This window comes from Panulirus ornatus, chromosome 6 (genome assembly GCF_036320965.1).
Source record: "Panulirus ornatus isolate Po-2019 chromosome 6, ASM3632096v1, whole genome shotgun sequence".
NCBI lineage: Eukaryota > Metazoa > Arthropoda > Malacostraca > Decapoda > Palinuridae > Panulirus > Panulirus ornatus.
The window spans coordinates 1529995-1554994 of record NC_092229.1 but is presented as its reverse complement, the minus strand read 5'-3'; the positions used below and the strand labels follow the sequence as shown (position 1 = coordinate 1554994).

The 25000-nt window shown below is 46.6% G+C and overlaps 1 protein-coding gene across 2 annotated transcripts in view; it reads right to left on the bottom strand.

Annotated features, from left to right (window-relative positions):
* Positions 1-25000, bottom strand: part of LOC139748985 (uncharacterized) — a 261271-nt gene that overhangs the window by 109907 nt on the left and 126364 nt on the right. Inside the window, exon 2 of one of the 2 annotated variants that reach the window (XM_071662339.1) lies at positions 12270-12297. The exons of the other annotated variant lie outside the window; for it this stretch is intronic. Within the exon in view, the coding sequence (XP_071518440.1) occupies positions 12270-12297 (28 nt within the window). The remainder of the gene's footprint in view (positions 1-12269; positions 12298-25000) is intronic. 2 annotated transcript variants of the gene reach the window in all.

The following is a 25000-nucleotide window of genomic DNA, read 5'->3' as shown; positions in this document are numbered from 1 at the left end:
GAGTATGTGATAGAGTGTAAGAAAGTAAATTCTAGATTAATATGGGTAAAACTGAAAGTTGATGGACAGAGATGGGTGATTATTGGTGCATATGCACCTGGGCATAAGAAGAGAGATCATGAGGGGCAAGTGTTTTGAGAGCAGCTGAGTGAGTGTGTTAGTAGTTTTGATGCATGAGACCGGGTTATAGTGATGGGTGATTTGAATGCAAAGGTGAGTAATGTGGCAGTTGAGGGAATAATTGGTATACATGGGGTGTTCAGTGTTGTAACTGGAAATGGTGAAGAGCTTGTAGATTTATGTGCTGAAAAAGGACTGGTGATTGGGAATACCTGGTTTAAAAAGCGAGATATACATAAGTATACGTATGTACGTAGGACAGATGACCAGAGAGCGTTATTGGATTACGTGTTAATTGATAGGCGCGCCAAAGAGAGGGTTTTGGATAGATATATATATATATATATATATATATATATATATATATATATATATATATATATATATATATATATATATATCGCTGTCTCCTATGTTAGCGAGATAGCGCAAGGAAACAGACGAAAAATGTATGAAGGTGTTCATTAATGTGTTAATTAGATACAGCGGAACTTTAGCTGTCACAAGATGACTACCCACAGGTCCCGGGGCTAGGAACTATGACGGGGAGTCAGACGTACATACATGGTGATATATGTACCACGGGAGAGGAACCCAGATACGGAAGGAGGGAGAAGGCAGTGAGCCACGGAGGGACGATACACTATCCTGCAGCGCCAGCTTGGGTCGAGTCTTGGATGGCTGAAATGGGTTAAGGCAGTCATAGGTAGGCTGAGAGCGGCTGAGGTAAGCAGAGATAGAAGAGCGAGCGATGTAATACTGAGATAAATAATCAGGAAGGCCTCATCCAGTCGAGAGCGGCTCTTAACGGCGACCGGTCAGCATCAGCAGCTGCTCCTTGTCAGCAGCAGAAACCAAATGATGTAACGCTTGGCGGACGGCGTGAGGACGGCCAGACACACTCACCAGGCGTGAGGACACACACACACACACAAACACCAGGCATGAGGACGGTCACACACTCACTCACTAGGTGGGAGGAAGGGTAACACACACTTGACATAGTGCCACACGGAAGACTGATTAAGAAGCTGGATCACCAGGAGGGAATACAGGGGAGATAACTTCGATGGATAGATTATGATTACATGAGTGGATGGGAACAAGCAACGCATGTCAGTGGAGCCTTCTAAAATTGGGTGGGGGTCACCAATGGGGTGCCACAAGGTTCTATTCTGGGACCATTTCTCTTCTTGACCTATGTAAGTAACTTGCCTGAAGGTATGATATGTTTACAGACGACTCAAAGGTCATGAGGGAAATGAAAAGCATTCACAAGTGCATTACCTTACAAGAGAACATCAATAAACTTCAAAGTTGGTCTGCTACATGCTTGATGAAATTCATCCCGAGAAATGTGAAGCATTGAGGATGGGACAGACTGAAAGGTGTCATTATGATTATCATATAACAGGAAATAAACTGCAGGAATCTTTGTGTGAGAAGGACTTGGGAGTTGCCACAGTCGCTAACCTGTCCTTAGAGTCCCATATTAGAAGAATAGTTAAGGAGACAAACTGTCTTCTGGCAAATATCAGAAGAGTTCTTGAATATACAGATAATGATATGTATACAAGCTGTTCATATCCTACATAAGGACAAAACTAGAATATGCCTCTCAAGTTTGGTCATCACACCTAAAGAAGCACAAAGATCTAATGCAGAAGGTTCAGAGGAAGGCAACAAAACTGGTACCAGAATTAAGACAGCCGAGTTACAGGGAAACACTACAAGCCTTAAATTTGCCCACCTTGGAGGAAAGAAGGATAAGGGGTAATTTGATCTTAACCTTTAAGTTTTTAAACCAGATTGAAGACGTAAACACTGAATATTTATTCGATATGTATAGACAGAACAACCAGAGGACGTAACATGAAACTGAGCATGAAACGTGTTGGAAAGCATGTCAAGAAGTGAGCCACACGTTGAATACTGTGTTTAGTTTTGGTCACTATACTGTAAATACGAAGAGAATGGGTGATGTACAACGGGGAACAAGTAAGAACATTGCCGGACTGAGACAAAACAATCTAAGAACCAGCCAGACGAATTAAACTTATTCAACTTTGAAAACAGAAGGTTGAGTGGTGAATTAACACACATATTCAGAATCATCAAAGGCTCTGATAAACTTGACCTCTGACGATATAGTAGATATGTATAGTTTCATCTAAACCAATGCATACAAACTCGTGGGCAAAGACTTTCTTCGAATGAAACAAACTACTTTTCCTTTCAGAGGACTGTTAACATATGACATGACCTACCAACTAGAGCAGCTGAAAGCAGAACCACAGAGAAGAATGGACTTGACAAACACTTCGCTTCAAGTTCATCGCCGACATCATTTACGGCCCTTAGTTACGTAAGTAGAGTTTACAGGCCTTTGTGTTATTTGTTCAGTTTTCTGTTGATGTGATGTGTGCCGGTAACCCCGGCAAGTTTATTGTGCGCCCCATGCTCATCCTGTGGGCGGTAGCGCAAAAGGATTACAGGGGTCACAAAGAGTCTTAGTCAGACCCCAGTGGGTTGATATTACATAAGATATTAAAATTCGTATTTCATTATATACATTACATAGTTTCATATGGCAAGTTTTACCGACCAGATATAAAAAGTGGATACAAACTTAAAATTTCAATTATCTTGTTATTAACAATAAGGTGTTGTGACATTTCTTGCAGGGTTTGTTTAGATCTATCCCTAAAAGGCTCTATTTTGTCACATTCTAATACATAGTGTTCTAGTTTGTGTCCAAACCTTTGACCACAAACTTTACAATTCACATGGGTAACATCTCCAGATAGGCCAAAACGCCAATAGTACCTATAGCTTTGCCTTAGTCTAGCACTTACATCATGTAATCTGCTAATCTCATTACTTTCTCCACATACATGTTCTACTTTACACATTTCACTGTGATGGAAAATGTTTCTACTTGTGCTTATCTGAACTCGTCTTCGTGCTTCAAAGAGGTCAGTTAGTTCATTTCTAATTACAGTTTTGAGGCTTCTAATTGACAAACCAATTGTTTTCAACATCACCTTTACTAAGTGCAAGTTTGGCTAAAGCATCAGCTTTGGCATGTTCAGGGAAGCCTATTTAAGAGAGAATCCATAACACTTTGATTTGAATCCCTTGAGCAATAATGTCTGAGTATTTGTGTCTGGCTTCAGAGACCAGCATGTTACATTCTGATCTCATAGTGTTAAGGGCAAGTGGTGAAGATAAAGAATCAGAGATAATTAAACTGTCGATGGCAGTGATTCCTATCAGCTCAAGAGCGATAAGTGTGGCGGACAATTCGGTCTGTAGGGTAGATGCTCAGTTGTTTATCCTCACATTTTTCTCTTATCTATTACCATTTGGCAGGATCACAATGGCAGCACTGCCTGCCCTCCCTGCAGCAGAATCGCGAGAACCGTCAGTATAAATGCAATGGGCTGTGTTACTGTCGTCTGGAGTTTCTGTATATGTTCAAGAGCATTGATTTTGGCTAAGTGTTGAAGGTGAACATTAAAGGTAATTAGGTTCTTGGATGGATAAGTAGGTGCAGTTACGTCAAAGGGAGTTAACTGCCAGTGAGGCAGGAAATGCTGCTGCTTCCTAATTTTATACGAATCATGTACACCGAACATCATGTGGTTGGCTGTAATTTGGATCCATTTAGATTTATTTGTGCCATAGCATATATGGCTTAACAATTCTTTACAGGCAACACTAACTGGAAGTTTCAGTACTATCATAAGACTGATTTCAAGTCTTCATGCTAGGAATAACAAGTTCTTTCTGCATGTTGAGTACTGTAGTGGACTTCGGGCAGCCAAGTATGATTCTTAAGAGCTCATTTTGCATTTTTTCAAGTCTGCTGATACGTTTACTGTTATGCAGGACCAAAATTGGTGCATAGTAATTATTAAAGACCCAATATAAGATACGTACATCATTTTAACAATTCTGATATTTGCACCATAACCAGAATTGAACCCTGCAACTGCTGTAAGAGCTCTGAGTCTATATGTGTACAGTCGAATTAGGTTTTGCACACCAGATGTACCACATGGGACTCAGACACCGAGATATTCAAATGAGGAGACATAGTCAATCGAGTTTCCACCAACTGTCAAGTTAGATGGTTCGCTCCTGCCGTTACCAATTCGTTTATTGTAGACCTTGGTTTTATCTGCAGAAATGATAAAGCCAAGGCTTTCACAGGCTGTGTGAATGCAGTTAAAAACAGTTTTCTTTTCACGATATGTTTGGTGTGTACAAGAATATCATCAGCATAACCAATAGTGATATTTCTGGGAAATTGTGGAATCGATTTCAGTAATGCATTGACTAGTACACTGAACAAAGTGGGGCTAAGTACTCCACCTTGAGGAGTACCAAGTAGCATTCTTTAACTCCAATTTCGTAACCTTGAAACAACACAGGAGACTTTCTATTAGAGAGATAGCCGAGTATCCAGTGCAGGAACTAGCCACTTATAACCATTTTTGCTAACTCGTACAAAATAACTTGCTTGTTGACAACGTTAAATGCTGCTTTTAGATCATGTGGTTGTACTTATGCACTGTATCCCCGTGAACTGTTAGGAAGGTAGTGATACAGTTGTGTACACTTTTACCATGTGTGAAGCCATTAATATTGGGTGACGTATGTTCTTTGATTCTGCTTAGTAGTCTGCTGAGCATCATCCTCTCAAACGTATCGCACAGGCAACTCGTCAGGGAAATGGGGCGGAATTCATCAGGTTGATTTTGTTTAGCTATCGACACAATCAGGCTTTTGGTCCATGAGGAGGATAAATGACCCGTGGCATAACTCATATCATACAGCTTCAATAATGGGTTAACAGGTACACGTCTTAGCAGTCTAATAATGTCAGAGGCGATACCATCCTCCCCATGGAAAGTGCCCCTGCCCCTGGTAAGAGCTGCATCAGTTCAAACTCAGTGAATGGAACATCACCTTCATCGTGTTGCTTGTTTAGCATGAATTGGGTAAGATCTCTTTCTTTGGATTTGTTGTACAAAACATCCCGTGTCAGGAGGCAGCATGTTATAGCTAGAGGTATGAGCCCATTTCGTGATCAATTCGTTAGCCTTCTGCAGTGAGTTAGGAAGACATACTTTATTTTTTCTTTCCAATTATCATATTAATGCCCTTCCAAGTTTGTCTTAAAGGAGTGTGTTGATTCAGTCTACTTAAAAACTGTTCCCAGTCATTCTAAGTTCAGTTATTCGTTCCATCGCTGCTGCAAGAGATGTTTGAAAAAGTTTTAGCACTTTGGGTGTTCGAAGTTGTCTATATCCGTTACCTATTTGCCTAGCTATAAGCATGAGCTGTTTCAGCTATGAACAACACTCTCATCCCTGGGTTTATCACCTTTTCCACTGCCACTAACAGCCTCGAAAGGACTCAGTGGTCTGTTTCTGTCTGAATTCCTTTGTACAGAGACATCGTACTTAAGTTCAGTGTTCCCTGATGATGATGGTGAGGCGTCACTGTCTGCGACAGAGGCAGACGGCACACCCAATGCCATCCTTGACCACTGCAGCGCCGATCTTGCCAACCTAGTTATCCAGCCACGTTGGCCCCGCCACAACCGCTGCCACCAACCCATCAAGTGAACAGAGATCAATTTACCTCTAAGTCTGGCTCCCTCAGTTCGCGGAGGAGGATGGGGGCGCTTACCCAGCTCTGCCTCTTTATCAGTAACTAGCACTATAAGGTATGTATCATATCAGTAACTAGCACTATAATTCGAGTAACCTACCAGTGACTAGCACTATAAAGTATGTATCCAAAACTCACATAAAGCAGTAGTACTATTGTGCTCACATGATCTCAATAAACTAGATTTAACATTCAAAATATTATAGAAGGGTTGTGTGAAGTGGCGGGGTGCAGTGGGCAGGGTGATGTCGGCGATATAGGTGCGTGATGGGCGGGGTGAGGCGTGGTGTGGGCGGGGTGAGGCGTGGTGTGGGCGGGGTGAGGCGTGGTGTGGGCGGGGTGAGGCGTGGTGTGGGCGGGGAGAAGTGTGGTGAGGGTGGGGTGAAGTGTGGGTTGGGTGGGGTGAGGTGTGGTTAAGGAGGGGTGAGGTGTGGTAAGGGCGGGGTGAGGTGTGGTGTGGGCGGGGTGAGGTGTGGTGAGGGAGGAGTGAGGTGTAGTGTGGGCGAGGTGAAGTGTGGTGAGGGCGGGGTGAGGTGTGATGTGGGTGGGGTGAGGTGTGGTGTGGGCGGGGTGAAGTGTGGTGAGGACGGGGTTAAAGTGGAGTGGGCGGGGTGAGGTGTGGTGAGGGAGGGGTGAGGTGTGGGCGGGGTGAGGTGTGGTGAGGGCGGGGTGGTGTGGTGTGGGCGGGGAGAGGTGTGGTGTGGGCGGGGTGAGGTGTAGTGTGGGTGGGGTGAGGTGTGGTGTGGGCGGGGTGAGGTGTGGTGAGGGCGGGGTGAAGTGTGGTGAGGGCGGTGTAAGATGTGGTGTGGGCGGGGTGAGGTGTGGTGAGGGCAGGGTGAGGTGTGGTGAGGGCGGGGTGAGGTGTGGCGTGGGCGGGGTAAGGTGTGGTGAGGGTGGGATGAGGTGTGGTGTGGGCGGGGTGAAGTGTGGTGTGGGCGGGGTGTGGTGAGGGCGGGAAGAGGTGTGGTGAGGGCGGTGTAAGATGTGGTGCGGGCGGGGTAAGGTGTGGTGAGGGTGGGGTGAGGTGTGGTGTGGGCTGGGTGAGGTGTGGTATGGGCGGGGTGAGGCGTGGTGAGGGCTGGGTGAGGTGTGGTGAGGGTGGGGTGAGGTGTGGTGAGGGCTGGGTGAGGTGTGGTGAGGGTGGGGTGAGGTGTGGTGAGGGCGGGGTGAGGTGTGGTGAGGGCGGGGTGAGGTGTGGTGAGGGCGGGGTGAGGTGTGGTGAGGGCGGTGAGGTGTGGTGAGGCGGAGGGTGTGAGGTGTGGTGAGGCGGATGTTGAGGGCTGGTGAGGTGTGGTGAGGGCGGGTGAGTTGTGGGTGGGTGAGGTTTTGGGGTGGGGTAGTGGTGAGGGCGTGAGGTGTGGTGAGGGCGGTGAGGTGTGGGTGAGGCGGGAGTGAGGTGGTGGGGGGTAGTTTTGGTGGGGTGGGGTGAGGTGTGGTGGGGCGGGGTGAGGTGGGTGGATAGGGTGTGGTGAGCGGTGGTGGAGGGAGGGTGGGTGTGGTGTGAGGTGGGGTGAGGTGTGGTGGTGGGCTGGGTGAGGTGTGGTGAGGGCGGGGTGAGGTGTGGTGAGGGCGGGTGAGGTGTGGTGAGGGCGGGGGTGAGGTGTGGTGAGGGCGGGTGGGTGTGGTGAGGGTGGGGTGAGGTGTGAGGGGTGGGTGAGGTGGGTGGGCGGGGGTGAGGTGTGAGGTGGGGGGGAGGTGTGGTGAGGGCGGGTGAGGTGTGTGTGAGGGCGGGGTGAGGTGTGGTGAGGGCGGGAATGAGGTGTGGTGAGGGCGGGGTGAGGTGTGGTGAGGGCGGGGTGAGGTGTGGTGAGGGCGGGGTGAGTGTGGTGAGGGCGGGGTTGAGGGTGAGTGTGGTGAGGCGGGGTGAGGTGTGGTGAGGCGGGTGAGGTGTGGTGAGGGCGGGGGTGAGGTGTGGTGAGTGGCGGGGTGAGGTGTGGTGAGGGCGGAGTGAGGTGTGGTGAGGGCGGGTGAGGTGTGGTGAGGGCGGAGAGAGGTGTGGTGAGGGCGGAGTGAGGTGTGGTGAGGGCGGGTGAGGTGTGGTGAGGGCGGGGTGAGGTGTGGTGAGGGCGGGTGAGGTGTGGTGAGGGCGGGGTGAGGTGTGGTGAGGGCGGGGTGTAGGTGTTGGTGAGGGCGGGGGTGTGGTAGGGGTGAGTGTGGTGAGGGCGGGGTGAGTGTGGTGAGGGCGGGTTGAGGTGTGGTGAGGGCGGGTGAGGGTGTGGTGAGGCGGAGGGGTGAGTGTGTGGTGAGGGCGGAGTGAGTTGTGGTGAGGGCGGTGTGAGGTGTGGTGAGGGCGGAGTGAGGTGTGGTGAGGGCGGGGTGAGGTGTGGTGAGGGCCGGGGTGAGGTGTGGTGAGGGGCGGGTGAGGTGTGGTGAGGGCTGGTGAGTGTGGTGAGGGTGGTGAGGTGTGGTGGGCTGGAGTGAGTTGTGGTGAGGGCGGGGTGGAGGTGTGGTTGTGGCGGGTTGAGGTGTGGTGAGGGCGGGTGAGGTTGGTGAGGGCGAGTGAGGTGGTGGTGAGGGCGGTTGAGGCGTTGTGAGGGCGGGTGAGGTGTGGTGGAGGGCGGGGTGAGGTGTGGGGTGGGGAGGGGCGGGAGTGAGGTGTGGTGAGGGCGGAGTGAGGTTGTGGTGAGGGCGGGAGTGAGGTGTGGTGAGGAGGCGGGTGAGGTGTGGTGAGTGGCGGGGTGAGGTGTGTGGTGAGGGCGGGGTGAGGTGTGGTTGAGGGCCGGGGTGAGGTGTGAGTGGTGATGGCGGAGAGATGTGATTGCTTGGTTTGGATGTTGTGAGGGCAGGGAGTGAGGTGATGGTGAGGCGTGTGGTTGTGAGGGCGGGGTGAGGTGTTGTGATGGGCGGGGGTGAGTGTGAGGTGAGGGCGGAGAGAGGTGAGGTGTAGGGCGGAGAGAGAGGTGTGGTGAGGGCGGAGTGAAGGTGTGGTGAGGGCGGGGTGAGGGTGTGGTGAGAGGCGGGGTGAGGTGGTGAGGGCGGAGAGAGGTGTGTGAGAGGGCCGGAAGTGAGGTGTGTGTTGAGGGGGGCGGGGTGAGGTGTGGTGAGGGCGGGGTGAGGTGTGGTGAGGGCGGGGTGCAGCAGCCAGGCAGGTTGGGAGGGTCGGACAGGAAGGCGCCACCGTCGGTAACTCGTGTTTGTTTGTGTTCCACAGTATGGTTGCTCCCACCAGCACTCAATTGCCACTCCTGCCGCCCCTCACACCCACGCACTTGCCACTCCTGCCGCTCCTCACACCCACACTCTTGCCACTCCTGCCGCCCCTCACACCCACTCACTTGCCACTCCTACCGCCCCTCACACCCACTCACTTGCCACTCCTGCCATCATTAGAGAAGTTATGTCAATTAGCAGGGTCATATTCAGCCCGTGGTAAGGAGAGCAGATGGCGCTCCTCACGACAAACATGATAACCATATTCAAATCCACGAACAACGAGACCAGCTTAAGAACAACAGTATTTCTTGTGGCACAAACCTGGACACGAACGAAGAATGGGAAACCCAGCCAAAGGGAGATCTGCCCTTGGCTATCTTTACCAGACGACAGAGGAAGTCACAACCTCCTTCCAAGATGACAGATTATGAAGCTCCTCAAGAACCAGAACGGCAGATTATGGACCCCTTAATTTCTAGCCAACCAACTCAGTAAAATAGCAATGTAGCGGACTTCATGTTTACTAACACACTTCTGCTTAAACCAGTCACCATAATCAAATATTCCCAGGATCTGAAAGAGCGGAAAGAAGTGTCTGTGTTTGTAACCACAAATATTCAATAGTAAAGAAAAGTGACATGTGAGGGATATGCGACAAATTATTTTGTACATGAAAACTTCACTTATAACATGTGATCTTCAAGATCCCTCGAATAATGAATTAAAAGTGTTGGTTATCACGAGGTAAAACTTAAACTTGGTTATCCCATTAATCTATTAGCCAACAGACAAAACCTTAGAATGTATGGAACAATTACGGGTTGTAAAAACTGGCCGCAGTGACCTTGCAAACCAAGTGTTAAGCAAAATTTTTCTAGGTTTCACCTTACCACACATCAGGTGTAAGTGGCTAGAAAATAGTACTGTAGGGAAGCATTCTACCACACGTGGTGCAGTTACACGGCTGAACAAAACGGAAATATCTAGACCGCGTCACAAGTTGTCTCGGGCAGCAGATGGTGGAATTAACAAAGGAGCCAAACATAATCTCACAAAAAAATGTGGAATTAATATGTAACGTCATCATCTCAAATACACTGACGTCAGACGACAACCAAACATGAGCACTGGCATGTCTGGATAATACATCAAAATAATATCAAACTTGAAGTACAAAGCGAAAGAATTAAACTATGAGCTCTACACTGCAAGGAAATCACCCCAGAGCAGCGAAAACCAAATGGGTGTATGAAATTTTCACTATAGAAGCATACAAAGCATCCAGCAGATGCAAGGTTCATAACTACAATGAAGATGACGCTCCCTTTTATGTTGCAGAAAAGCATCGCAGACCGCCAGGAGGAACACACATCTGTCAACAGAAGAAAGTAAAGCAGACGAAACCAGTGAAAGACATCAAGCTAAACATCACTATCATAAATCTCAGGGGAAAAGGAAAACAAAGTGCCATTAGTGAAACAAAAACCCAAAATATTTCCACTGAGGGACAAAATTCAATACATCAGACGCTAAGGCCCACGAAGAACAACAAATAAACTCAAATATAAAAGTGATAAATGGAAATGAGCGAGCTGTTACAAAACAATACGAATCAGTTACACAAAATTAACCTGAAAGTTAAAAGATATAACTGACTTCGTTTTCTATATTTTTTGAAGAGCAGTCCATTGTACACATACAACTAACTTCCTGAGCAGCTTCCAGGGCATCGAGAGGGTCACTCACAACATGTCCGTGTGCTTTGCTTGAGGACCAGACTCCTGCAACACCAATAGCATGGACACTAAACAAGAGAATGTGATCTCTGGTGTAACACCAGACAGTTTGAAAGTGACTTGCATCACCCACTCCGTAAAAGAGGAGAGAAAGCATTGCCCATAACAATACCGGCCAACGCCACTGACATCCACCCAGATTACAACTTTTCATTCCTAAGAAATATGAATATAATATAGGAGCAGGCCATGATGAAGGCATTCAATAGGCCCTACTTTTGCAGTCACAAAACAAACCAAATTATAACAGTAAGACCAACACTTGCTAATCATGCCATTCTTCAATTTTGTACACTTTCCATCCAAGCCATCCTTCACAACCACGTAATTGCCCACAGGTAAATGACTACTATCAGCCGTCAAGAAACATCTACTACTACTACTATCTCCGACTCCTTGTGGGGTGAGCAAGGCATGACGTACGTCGTCAGGAAGGCCAGGACAAGCCATGACTGCCGGAGTTTCCCGGGAAGAAGACAACGTTAGCGGCAAGTGGCCGCGACGCGCGCCAGCCGCTCCTGACCTCAATCTGGTAACTACCTTCGCCTGTGCAAGCATTCTCACTAGGTCACGGTACCACGCATGCTCTACACCACATTAGGAAAATGTTGACCTTCCGGTCCTAACTACCGTCATACGGTGAGCTGCTGGCCATGCCAGTGGTGGGAATGAAGGCCGCGTCATGCCTCATCCCAGCTGATGGTGAAGTGTGTGTGGGCGGACCACCACAACACAAACACAAATACGGGGCGTCATGACCACACACCTTCTTCCCTACAACTACACATATAAGGAACTACAACCACACACTTAAAACACACACGTAAACACACAAATTTCGTGGTGCAATAGGTAGCAAAGCAACTCGTGAATTTTACGGGCAGTGTTCGATTCCCGAAGAAGGCAGTCGGCTCACAGCCAACCCACCTGTTCATCTGCCATTTTCGGGTTGGTCGATAAGTATGTATCTAGCGTATCCTGCAGGATACATAATATACATAATGTTAAGACACGGTATACTTACAAGACCAAGACACACGACAACATAATGGTAAAACTCCATAACACACACACACACACACACACACACACACACACACACACACACACGTTTAGATTTCAAATGATGTTTCCACAGCGATCGGCTCCGTCTATGAACACTGTTGGCTAATGATTATTATGTTGCACAACTTGACGGCCATAATCTAAACCAAATATCTGCAGAGCTTTACACCTCCAGACTGAGAAGAATATGACAAGTTATTATGCCGTCATAATGGAGCGGTAACTTCCCTCACACCACAGTAGGCTGGTGGAGGTTACCTGTCCATCACCTGCACCATGCAAACCTGTCACACTTACACGCACTGTATACAACTGTCACACTTACATGCATCGTACACACCTGTCACACTCACAAGCACTGTAAACACCTGTCATAAATAAAACTTACACATCTGTCACACTCCCATGAACCATAACACATTTGTTACACCTGCAGCAATATGTCACACTCACCTCCACCACTGCATCTTACGTCTCTCACCTGCAAGGCAAAAAACAAGTGTTACAAAAGTGATGTTACAAACATGTTTATGTGATACAGTTGTCTCCTTATGACTCTCCCTCATGTGCGGTGACACATGTGACCCACCACAGGTGCGCTGACACATGCGACCTACCCCAGGTGTGCTGTTACATATGACCTGCCCTAGGTGTGCTGACACATGTGACCTGCCTCAGGTGTGCTGACACATGTGACCTGCTTCAGATGTGTTGATACGTGACCTGCACCAGGTGTGCTGACACATGTGACCTGCCCTAGGTATGCTGACACATGTGACCTGCCTCAGGTGCGCTGATACATGTGACCACCCCCGGTGTGCTGACACATGTGACCTGCATCAGGTGTGCTGATACATGTGACCACCCCTGGTGTGCTGACACATGTGACCTGCCCCAGGTGTGCTGGCACGAAAGAGATTTTCTAAAGAGATTAACACAGCGATGTTGTCGCAGGTAAGCTACAAATGTTGAGGAACTTAGTAATACAGGGAGGTCATGAGGAGTCCCCTCAGAGTGAGGAACCGTACCATCAGTCATGACATGTGAGCTAGACTACATGAAGCATCACACATGGGTTGTCAACACACACGAACTACTACAAGATAATTACGGTTACTTACCTATAACCTACTATTGTGTCATTAGAGTGTTGTTGTTCCTGTTACAACATCTACCTAAATCCGTCCACACTGGAGGTGCAGGGGTGACTACGGTGGAGTGAATCAGTGTTTGTATGTACGTGGAGAGCAGGTAAGTATGGCAGACGATCAAGTGGCATTAATGACAACACATCAAGCAGGGACAAATTTGGCCTGAAGTAGAACACAACGTAACAGAGAGAGAGAGAGAGAGAGAGAGAGAGAGAGAGAGAGAGAGAGAGAGAGAGAGAGAGAGTCTGGCCTATAGTAGACAAGACTCTAACAGATGAGGGAGGGAGGGAGGGAGGCGCGTCCAGCAGAATCAGGCAATTCTTTAAACAACGAAGCCAACATGAAGGAGCACTACGACGTAGTGCTGGTCGAGGTGAGGAATATCATCTTGTTCAGGAGTCAAAATCATGTGTACACACACACACACACACACACACACACACACACCAGCCTAACTTCACCACGGGCAGCATGAGTAGTATGGATCCGCTATGGGTTAACTATCGCGGCCAGGAATCAGACCCGGGCGGGTGTGAGTGAATCATGGTCAGCAACGCCAACCATGTGTGTGTGTGTGTGTGTGTGTGTGTGTGTGTGTGTGTGTGTGTGTGTGTGTGTGTGTAAAGCTTCTTACGACTATGCTATTTCGTTCAATTGCTTCATATTTCCATTATTTTCAATATATATTTCATATGACCATAACATCTAATCCAGGTCCCGAGCCCCAGACTACAGCAGTATGGTTACCACTGATCCTGAGGAAAGACAATATGATCGACTTGTTGATATTGGTAAGGTTGTTCTTCCCTGAGCAGCTGCTCCCATCATGCAAGACTGATGACATCTTAAAATCAAAAGTTATCCTACTTTTCAACTCTACTCGAAACCTCCCATTCCCACGTTAAAACTTGACCCATCTACTTTACCGCGCTCTAGTGGTCCTCTGTTTGCTTCAATAAATATTCCTTCAGTTTGTGCACTTGAGAGCTGGCTGCCTGTGTGTCCCCAGCACTAGTTCCAGCACGCACTACCTGGCCAGCCTCTGCCGGGTCATAGGTAGCAACACAAGGCAGGGCGGCTGTTTTGACTGTTTCTGTCCTTACATCTTTAAACTCGAGATCTTAATTTTCCTGTCTTTCCTAACAAGGACATACTGTCACTTTTTAAGATTATTCTTCGTTTTTCCTTTTTCTTCTCTCTATATTTCATACAAAGTCTGGCCTCGGTGAGGACTCCGTCCGTATCCACAGCCGCTCACAGGAAGAAAAAGTCTGTCCAGCAAGAAACATTCTACACTCACTCGAAATGACAAGACATCAGTTCGAGGCTCCTCTTTAGGAGCAGATAAGAGCCATAGCAACAGAAAAATATATCATCATAAACCTTACCCTACAAGACAGGCATCATGCATACGTTTGCACTGTTCACCTTATCTTGCTTATCTTTGGTGCATCTCACATTCCTCGGCATGATAAGAAAACTCTGGCTGAATAAACAAGTGAAAACTCACCCTGTATCATTCCTGTCACAAACAACTGCATTGCAGACGACAAATGATAGTGAGCAGCACAGAGAATACGTTCTCCAACTTCTATTCTGTGTTGCCATACACGTATGTTGAGACAATGGTATCAGCTGTTCCTCCCGCCAACACTGTACTCATCATATTCACCCATGTGAAGCACCGCTACCCGGACAGGATCATGCACATAGTGAGTAAAGTAGCAAATGACGCCACTAAATGTTAAGAACTGGCATGTGTGAGCCACACTCATAAATATCAGGGTGAGGGTCTGGCTCTAGGGGTGGCCGCTGCTCGCTGAAGGGCACCACACACGCCACTATCCAATTATAGTGGAAGATCCGTGGCAGGACACACCTCCACCCGCACCTCCTCCCTCCAATTACAGCGGTAAATGGAACACTGTTGCAACACCCGCCACTCTTCACGCCACGCCCCCCGGATGGAGTGGTAGCCTGGGCAGTAGTACAACCACTGCCGCTACTCTGCCTCCCACCACAGACCCACTCTTCCCTCCGCTCAGACAACGCTTTACTTACATGTAAAACAGAACTGACGTAACTGATTCAAAAACTAAATGAAGTGTCATATGAGACTATGGCAGTCTTACAGCGTCTGATATCTCCAGCGGCAACATCTCCGTCTGGTGTCTCCAACAGCAACACTTACGTCTGGTGTCTCCAGCGGCAACACCTCCGTCTGGTGTCTGCAAGAGCAACACCTCCGTCTGGTGTCTGCAAGAGCAACACCTCCGTCTGGTGTCTCCTGGGGCAACATCTCCGTCTGGTGTCTGCAAGAGCAACACCTCCGTCTGGTGTCTCCAGGGGCAACACCTCCGTCTGGTGTCTGCAAGAGCAACACCTACGTCTGGTGTCTCCAGGGGCAACACCTCCGTCTGGTGTCTCCAACAGCAACACCTACGTCTGGGGGACACGAGAGGGTGTCTGGTAGTTTCGCACACACGGAGACAGAATCAACAACTGGACTTCACAATGAAGTTTGCTGTTTTCACAATCCTGAACTTTGTTCTTCAAGTCTGTGACTTTGTCTTCATCAATAGCACTAAAAACCTACCTTCAGCATGAAAAGTAGTATATCCATGTGTGAAGCAGAACATAGATACAAAGTTATCCATGACAAAGTCAGGACAAAAGCGATTTAGATTTCCTCAACTTCTGGGCCCAGGATGAATCGTAGGGCTGATGAATTGAAACGTTTTCCCCGATGGATGAAGCTTATTCAATTTTGTGTCTAACTGCCAGTAATTTAGAGATGATAATCCAGAAAGAACTTAAACAAAATTATTACACATAAGACGATACGAACTGAAGAGCAGACCAGTCCAGGAGTCACGGGCATAAGGAACGAAAGGGAAAGGACGCCTGCAAATCTGAGACACTCATGTGAGAAGTGTCTGGAGAAAGACCTTCATAACACCAGGCGACATATAAGGGTCAACCGAGGATCACGGTCGTTCGCGCCTGCCCGAGTCAGGCAGATCAGTTACTAACCCGACACACTTCCAAACTCAGACACCAACTTCTGCAGTTTCTCACTCGAATCAGCCACCAGTGCTGTATCATCAGCAAACAACTGGCTCACTTCCCAGGGCCTCTCATCCCATACAAAAAGCATACCCACCCCTCTCTTCAAGTTTCCTGCATTTACACCGCCCTATCCATAAATAAATTGGAGGTATGCATGTATAATGCCACTGTATAAAGGCAAAAGGGATAAACGTGAGTGTTCAAACTACAGATGCATAAGTTTGTTGAGTATACCTGAAAAATTATATGAAAGGGTTTTGATTGAGAGGGTGAAGGCAAGTACAGAGCATCAGATTGGGGAAGAGCAGTGTGATTTCAGAAGTGGTAGAGGGTGTGTGGATCAGGTGTTGGTTTTGAAGAATGTGTCTGAGAAATATCTAAAAAAAAAAAATGGATTTGTATGCGGCATCTATGGATCTGGGGAAGGCATATGATAGGGTTGATAGAGATGCTTTATGGAAGGTATTGAGAGTATATGTTGTGGGAGGTAAGCTGCAAGAGGCAGTGAAAAGTTTCATCAACGGTGTAAGGCATGTGTACGAGTAGGAAGAGAGGAGAGCGATTGGTTCTAAGTGAAGTCGGTCTGCGGCAGGGGTGTTTGATGTCCCCATGGTTGTTTAATTTGTTTATGGATGGGGCAGTTAGGGAGGTAAATGCAAGAGTTTTGGAGAGGGGGCAAGCATGCAGTCTGTTGTAGATGAGAGGGCTTGGGAAGTGAGTCAGTTGTTGTTCGCCGACGATACAGCGCTGGTGGCTGATTCAGGTGAGAAACTGCAGAAGCTGGTGAATGAGTGTGGTAAAGTGTGTGAAAGGAGAAAGCCGAGAGTAAATGTGAATAAGAGCAAGGTTATTAGGTTCAGTAAGGTTGAGGGACAAGTAAATTGGAAGTTGAATTTGAATGAAGAAAAACTGGAGAAAGTGAAGTGTTTTAGATACCGAGTGGATTCGGCAGCGGATGGAACCATGGAAGCGGAGGTGAATCACAGGGTGGGGGAGGGGGTGAAGGTTCTGGAAGCGTTGAAGAATGTATGGAAGGCGAGAACGTTATCTCGGAAAGCAAATATGGGTATAATTGAAGGAATAGTGGTTCCAACAACGTTATATGGTTGCGAGGCATGGGCTATGGAGAGGGTTGTGCGGAGGAGGGTGGATGTGTTGGAAATGAGATCTTTGAGGATAATATGTGTTGTGAGGTGTTTTGATCGATTAAGTAATGAAAGGGTAAGAGAGAGGTGTGGTAATAAAAAGAGTGGTTGAGAGAGCAGAAGAGGGTGTATTGAAATGGTTTGGTCACATGGAGAAAATGAGTGAGGAAAGATTGACAAAGAGGATATGTGCGTCAGAGGTGGAGGGAACGAGGAGAAATGGGAGACCAAATTGGAGGTGGAAGGATGGAGTGAAAAAGATTTTGAGTGATCGAGGCCTGAACATACAGGAGGATGAAAGGAGCGCAAGGAATAGAGTGAATTGGAATTGTATATATATATATATATATATATATATATATATATATATATATATATATATATATATATATATATATATATATATATATATGCAGTTGAGTGGGAGACGTATAAAAGAAAGAGACAGGAGGTCAAGAGAAAGGTGCAAGAGGTGAAAAAAGGGCAAATGAGAGTTGGGGTGAGAGAGTATCATTAAATTTTAGGGAGAATAAAAAGAGGTAAGGAAGGAGGTAAATAAAGTGCGTAAGACAAGGGAGCAAATGGGAACTTCAGTGAAGGGCGCAAATGGGGAGGTGATAACAAGTAGTGGTGATGTGAGAAGGAGATGGAGTAAGTATTTTGAAGGTTTGTTGAATGTGTTTGATGATAGAATGGCAGATATAGGGTGTTTTGGTCGAGGTGGTGTGCAAAGTGAGAGGGTTAGGGAAAATGATTTGGTAAACAGAGAAGAGGTAGTAAAAGCTTTGCGGAAGATGAAAGCCGGCAAGGCAGCAGGTTTGGATGGTATTGCAGTGGAATTTATCAAAAAAGGGGGTGACTGTATTGTTGACTGGTTGGTAAGGTTATTTAATGTATGTATGACTCACGGTGAGGTGCCTGAGGATTGGCGGAATGCGTGCATAGTGCCATTGTACAAAGGCAAAAGGGATAAGAGTGAGTGCTCAAATTACAGAGGTATAAGTTTGATGAGTATTCCTGGTAAATTATATGGGAGGGTATTGATTGAGAGGGTGAAGGCATGTACAGAGCATCAGATTGGGGAAGAGCAGTGTGGTTTCAGAAGTGGTAGAGGATGTGTGGATCAGGTGTTTGCTTTGAAGAATGTATGTGAGAAATACTTAGAAAAGCAAATGGATTTGTATGTAGCATTCATGGATCTGGAGAAGGCATATGATAGAGTTGATAGAGATGCTCTGTGGAAGGTATTAAGAATATATGGTGTGGGAGGCAAGTTGTTAGAAGCAGTGAAAAGTTTTTATCGAGGATGTAAGGCATGTGTACGTGTAGGAAGAGAGGAAAGTGATTGGTTCTCAGGGAATGTAGGTTTGCGGCAGGGGTGTGTGATGTCTCCATGGTTGTTTAATTTGTTTATGGATGGGGTTGTTAGGGAGGTGAATGCAAGAGTTTTGGAAAGAGGGGCAAGTATGAAGTCTGTTGGGGAGGAGAGAGCTTGGGAAGTGAGTCAGTTGTTGTTCGCTGATGATACAGCGCTGGTGGCTGATTCATGTGAGAAACTGCAGAAGCTGGTGACTGAGTTTGGTAAAGTGTGTGAAAGAAGAAAGTTAAGAGTAAATGTGAATAAGAGCAAGGTTATTAGGTACAGTAGGGTTGAGGGTCAAGTCAATTGGGAGGTGAGTTTGAATGGAGAAAAACTGGAGGAAGTGAAGTGTTTTAGATATCTGGGAGTGGATCTGGCAGCGGATGGAACCATGGAAGCGGAAGTGGATCATAGGGTGGGGGAGGGGGCGAAAATTCTGGGAGCCTTGAAGAATGTGTGGAAGTCGAGAACATTATCTCGGAAAGCAAAAATGGGTATGTTTGAAGGAATAGTGGTTCCAACAATGTTGTATGGTTGCGAGGCGTGGGCTATGGATAGAGTTGTGCGCAGGAGGATGGATGTGCTGGAAATGAGATGTTTGAGGACAATGTGTGGTGTGAGGTGGTTTGATCGAGTAAGTAACGTAAGGGTAAGAGAGATGTGTGGAAATAAAAAGAGCGTGGTTGAGAGAGCAGAAGAGGGTGTTTTGAAATGGTTTGGGCACATGGAGAGAATGAGTGAGGAAAGATTGACCAAGAGGATATATGTGTCGGAGGTGGAGGGAACGAGGAGAAGAGGGAGACCAAATTGGAGGTGGAGAGATGGAGTGAAAAAGATTTTGTGTGATCGGGGCCTGAACATGCAGGAGGGTGAAAGGAGGGCAAGGAATAGAGTGAATTGGATCGATGTGGTATACCGGGGTTGACGTGCTGTCAGTGGATTGAATCAGGGCATGTGAAGCGTCTGGGGTAAACCATGGAAAGCTGTGTAGGTATGTATATTTGCGTGTGTGGACGTATGTATATACATGTGTATGGGGGTGGGTTGGGCCATTTTCTTTCGTCTGTTTCCTTGCGCTACCTCGCAAACGCGGGAGACAGCGATAAAGCAAATATATATATATATATATATATATATATATATATATATATATATATATATATATATATATATATATATATATATATATATATATATGTATATATATATATATATATATATATATATATATATATATATATATATATATATATATATATATATATATATATATATATATATATATATATATATTGTGTGATCGGGGCCTGAACATGCAGGAGGGTGAAAGGAGGGCAAGGAATAGAGTGAACTGGATCGATGTGGTATACCGGAGTCGACGTGCTGTCAGTGGATTGAATCAGGGCATGTGAAGCGTCTGGGGTAAACCATGGAAAGCTGTGTAGGTATGTATATTTGCGTGTGTGGACGTATGTATATACATGTGTATGGGGGTGGGTTGGGCCATTTCTTTCGTCTGTTTCCTTGAGCTACCTCGCAAACGCGGGAGACAGCAACAAAAAAAAAAAAAAAAAAATATATATATATATATATATATATATATATATATATATATATATATATATATATATATATATATATATATATATATATATTACGAATATGGCTATAGAAACTTTTGTAAACGTAACGAGGCAAGGGTCTGGAACATGTAGCACACTCATTGATTGTAGAACAAGGCCATTGTACTCTAGAACACGTAGCGAGGCTCGGGTCTATAGAACACGTAGCGAGGCTCGGGTCTATAGAAACGTAGCGAGGCTCGGGTCTATAGAACACGTAGCGAGTCTCGGGTCTATAGAACACGTAGCGAGGCTCGGGTCTATAGAACACGTAGCGAGGCTCGGGTCTATAGAACACGTAGCGAGGCTCGGGTCTATAGAACACGTAGCGAGGCTCGGGTCTATAGAACACGTAGCGAGGCTCGGGTCTATAGAACACGTAGCGAGGCTCGGGTCTATAGAACACGTAGCGAGGCTCGGGTCTATAGAACACGTAGCGAGGCTCGGGTCTATAGAACACGTAGCGAGACTCGGGTCTATAGAACACGTAGCGAGGCTCGGGTCTATAGAACACGTAGCGAGGCTCGGGTCTATAGAACACGTAGCAAGGCTCGGGTCTATAGAACACGTACCTATGTACAGGTCAGGAGTTATTACATTGGACGTTGTAGCACATGACGAGGCACAGAACTGGCACAAATCCACTGGACTCTGGTATGAAGAACCAAGGCAGCTCTGGAACTAGTCCAATGGACTCTGACGCAGGACTGGCACAAATCCACTGGACTCTGGTATGAAGAACCAAGGCAGCTCTGGAACTAGTCCAATGGACTCTGACGCAGGACTGGCACAAATCCACTGGACTCTGGTATGAAGAACCAAGGCAGCTCTGGAACTAGTCCAATGGACTCTGACGCAGGACTGGCACAAATCCACTGGACTCTGGTATGAAGAACCAAGGCAGCTCTGGAACTAGTCCAATGGACTCTGACGCAGGACTGGCACAAATCCACTGGACTCTGGTATGAAGAACCAAGGCAGCTCTGGAACTAGTCCAATGGACTCTGACGCAGGACTGGCACAAATCCACTGGACTCTGGTATGAAGAACCAAGGCAGCTCTGGAACTAGTCCAATGGACTCTGACGCAGGACTGGCACAAATCCACTGGACTCTGGTATGAAGAACCAAGGCAGCTCTGGAACTAGTCCAATGGACTCTGACGCAGGACTGGCACAAATCCACTGGACTCTGGTATGAAGAACCAAGGCAGCTCTGGAACTAGTCCAATGGACTCTGACGCAGGACTGGCACAAATCCACTGGACTCTGGTATGAAGAACCAAGGCAGCTCTGGAACTAGTCCAATGGACTCTGACGCAGGACTGGCACAAATCCACTGGACTGGAGGCACCCTCCCGCCTGCCTGGTATCTACCACTGATGCTTTATAAATGCCAATCAGGTGTTGAACTGGAAGTGGTTCCACCCACCACACACTGCCATAACTCGTCAGTCGACAGTGAAGTGGATCCACAGGTCAAGAAAAAGATATTCACAGTAAGTATTTACTTTGTCAGAGCAACTCAGTGTCATAATGAGCTGAGCTTTCACTTGTAGCACACCATCGCTCCTGAACCACAAGTGTAGCTAGCGGGACCACTCATCTTCTGACCCACTGTAGTATGGTAACACTGATGTATGGTAGTATGGTAACACTGTTGTATGGTAGTATGGTAACACTGATGTATGGTAGTATGGTAACACTGATGTATGGTAGTATGGTAACACTGATGTATGGTAGTATGGTAACACTGATGTACGGTAGTATGGTAACACTGATGTATGGTAGTATGGTAACACTGATGTATGGTAGTATGGTAACACTGTTGTATGGTAGTATGGTAACACTGATGTATGGTAGTATGGTAACACTGATGTATGGTAGTATGGTAACACTGATGTATGGTAGTATGGTAACACTGATGTATGGTAGTATGGTAACACTGTTGTATGGTAGTATGGTAACACTGATGTATGGTAGTATGGTAACACTGATGTATGGTAGTATGGTAACACTGTTGTATGGTAGTATGGTAACACTGTTGTATGGTAGTATGGTAACACTGTTGTATGGTAGTATGGTAACACTGATGTATGGTAGTATGGTAACACTGATGTATGGTAGTATGGTAACACTGTTGTATGGTAGTATGGTAACACTGTTGTATGGTAGTATGGTAACACTGTTGTATGGTAGTATGGTAACACTGTTGTATGGTAGTATGGTAACACTGTTGTATGGTAGTATGGTAACACTGATGTATGGTAGTATGGTAACCCTGATGTATGGTAGTATGGTAACACTGATGTATGGTAGTATGGTAACACTGTTGTATGGTTGTATGGTAACACTGATGTATGGTAGTATGGTAACACTGATGTATGGTAGTATGGTAACACTGATGTATGGTAGTATGGTAACACTGTTGTATGGTAGTATGGTAACACTGTTGTATGGTAGTATGGTAACACTGTTGTATGGTAGTATGGTAACACTGATGTATGGTAGTATGGTAACATTGATGTATGGTAGTATGGTAACACTGATGTATGGTAGTATGGTAACACTGTTGTATGGTAGTATGGTAACACTGTTGTATGGTAGTATGGTAACACTGATGTATGGTAGTATGGTAACACTGATGTATGGTAGTATGGTAACACTGTTGTATGGTAGTATGGTAACACTGTTGTATGGTAGTATGGTAACACTGTTGTATGGTAGTATGGTAACACTGTTGTATGGTAGTATGGTAACACTGTTGTATGGTAGTATGGGAACACTGTTGTATGGTAGTATGGTAACACTGTTGTATGGTAGTATGGTAACACTGTTGTATGGTAGTATGGTAACACTGATGTATGGTAGTATGGTAACATTGATGTATGGTAGTATGGTAAAACTGATGTATGGTAGTATGGTAACACTGTTGTATGGTAGTATGGTAACACTGTTGTATGGTAGTATGGTAACACTGATGTATGGTAGTATGGTAACACTGATGTATGGTAGTATGGTAACACTGTTGTATGGTAGTATGGTAACACTGTTGTATGGTAGTATGGTAACACTGTTGTATGGTAGTATGGTAACACTGATGTATGGTAGTATGGTAACACTGATGTATGGTAGTATGGTAACACTGATGTATGGTAGTATGGTAACACTGTTGTATGGTAGTATGGTAACACTGTTGTATGGTAGTATGGTAACACTGTTGTATGGTAGTATGGTAACACTGTTGTATGGTAGTATGGTAACACTGCACTCATAAACATTTCTCACCTTTATCAGTGGAGGGAGGGAGGGGGGGGGGGTCCTGACCCGCCACACCCACACCTCAGTATGTACACAAAGATAAATGAAAAAAAAAGTGGTAGTTTTAAGTTGCTTAGGCTCAGAACTGTAATATATTTTGGAACATTAAAGCCTCAAGGGCATGTGTTGTGTGTCAGGCCACAAAGAAATACGGTGGGGTTGAGAGAGTGATCTGATGTGTGCTACTAACCCCATGCACCCCATGCTCATCCTGTGGGCGGTAGCGCAAAAGGATTACAGGGGTCACAAAGAGTCTTAGTCAGACCCCAGTGGGTTGATATTACATAAGATATTAAAATTCGTATTTCATTATATACATTACATAGTTTCATATGGCAAGTTTTACCGACCAGATATAAAAAGTGGATACAAACTTAAAATTTCAATTATCTTGTTATTAACAATAAGGTGTTGTGACATTTCTTGCAGGGTTTGTTTAGATCTATCCCTAAAAGGCTCTATTTTGTCACATTCTAAGACATAGTGTTCTAGTTTGTGTCCAAACCTTTGACCACAAACTTTACAATTCACATAAGGCCGCCGCCCCCAGCCACCCCGCACCTCCCTAGATTCTTAGGTGCGAGGCCCTTGTCTCTGAGTCGCCACGCCCATCACCACTGTCTGTGCCACCTCTCCCACTTCACCACCACTGTCTGTGCCACCTCTCCCACTTCACCACCACTGTCTGTGCCACCTCTCCCACTTCACCACCACTGTCTGTGCCACCTCTCCCACTTCACCACCACTGTCTGTGCCACCTCTTCCACTTCACCACCACTATCTGTGCCACCTCTCCCACTTCACCACCACTGTCTGTGCCACCTCTCCCACTTCACCACCACTATCTGTGCCACCTCTCCCACTTCACCACCACTATCTGTGCCACCTCTCCCACTTTACCACCACTATCTGTGCCACCTCTCCCACTTTACCACCACTATCTGTGCCACCTCTCCCACTTCACCACCACTATCTGTGCCACCTCTCCCACTTCACCACCACTGTCTGTGCCACCTCTCCCACTTCACCACCACTATCTGTGCCACCTCTCCCACTTCACCACCACTATCTGTGCCACCTCTCCCACTTCACCACCACTATCTGTGCCACCTCTCCCACTTCACCACCACTGTCTGTGCCACCTCTCCCACTTCACCACCACTATCTGTGCCACCTCTCCCACTTCACCACCACTGTCTGTGCCACCTCTCCCACTTCACCACCACTGTCTGTGCCACCTCTCCCACTTCACCACCACTGTCTGTGCCACCCCACAAAATACCTACTACGTCTACCATGTGTGTCTGTGCTGAGGTGTTACCTTAGAGCGGGGTAGCTGTTGACCTAGACGCATGCACTGTCATGACCTCGTGACCTGTCTCGTGCCGCAGCCAGCGGTGCCTCAGCACGCACCACTCCACACCATCACCAGCCAGTGCACACCCCCTTACCAAGCCTCCGTGACGTGTTACGAGCGGCCGGTAGCGTCACCAGCGTCACGTGTCGTGGTGGAGGAAG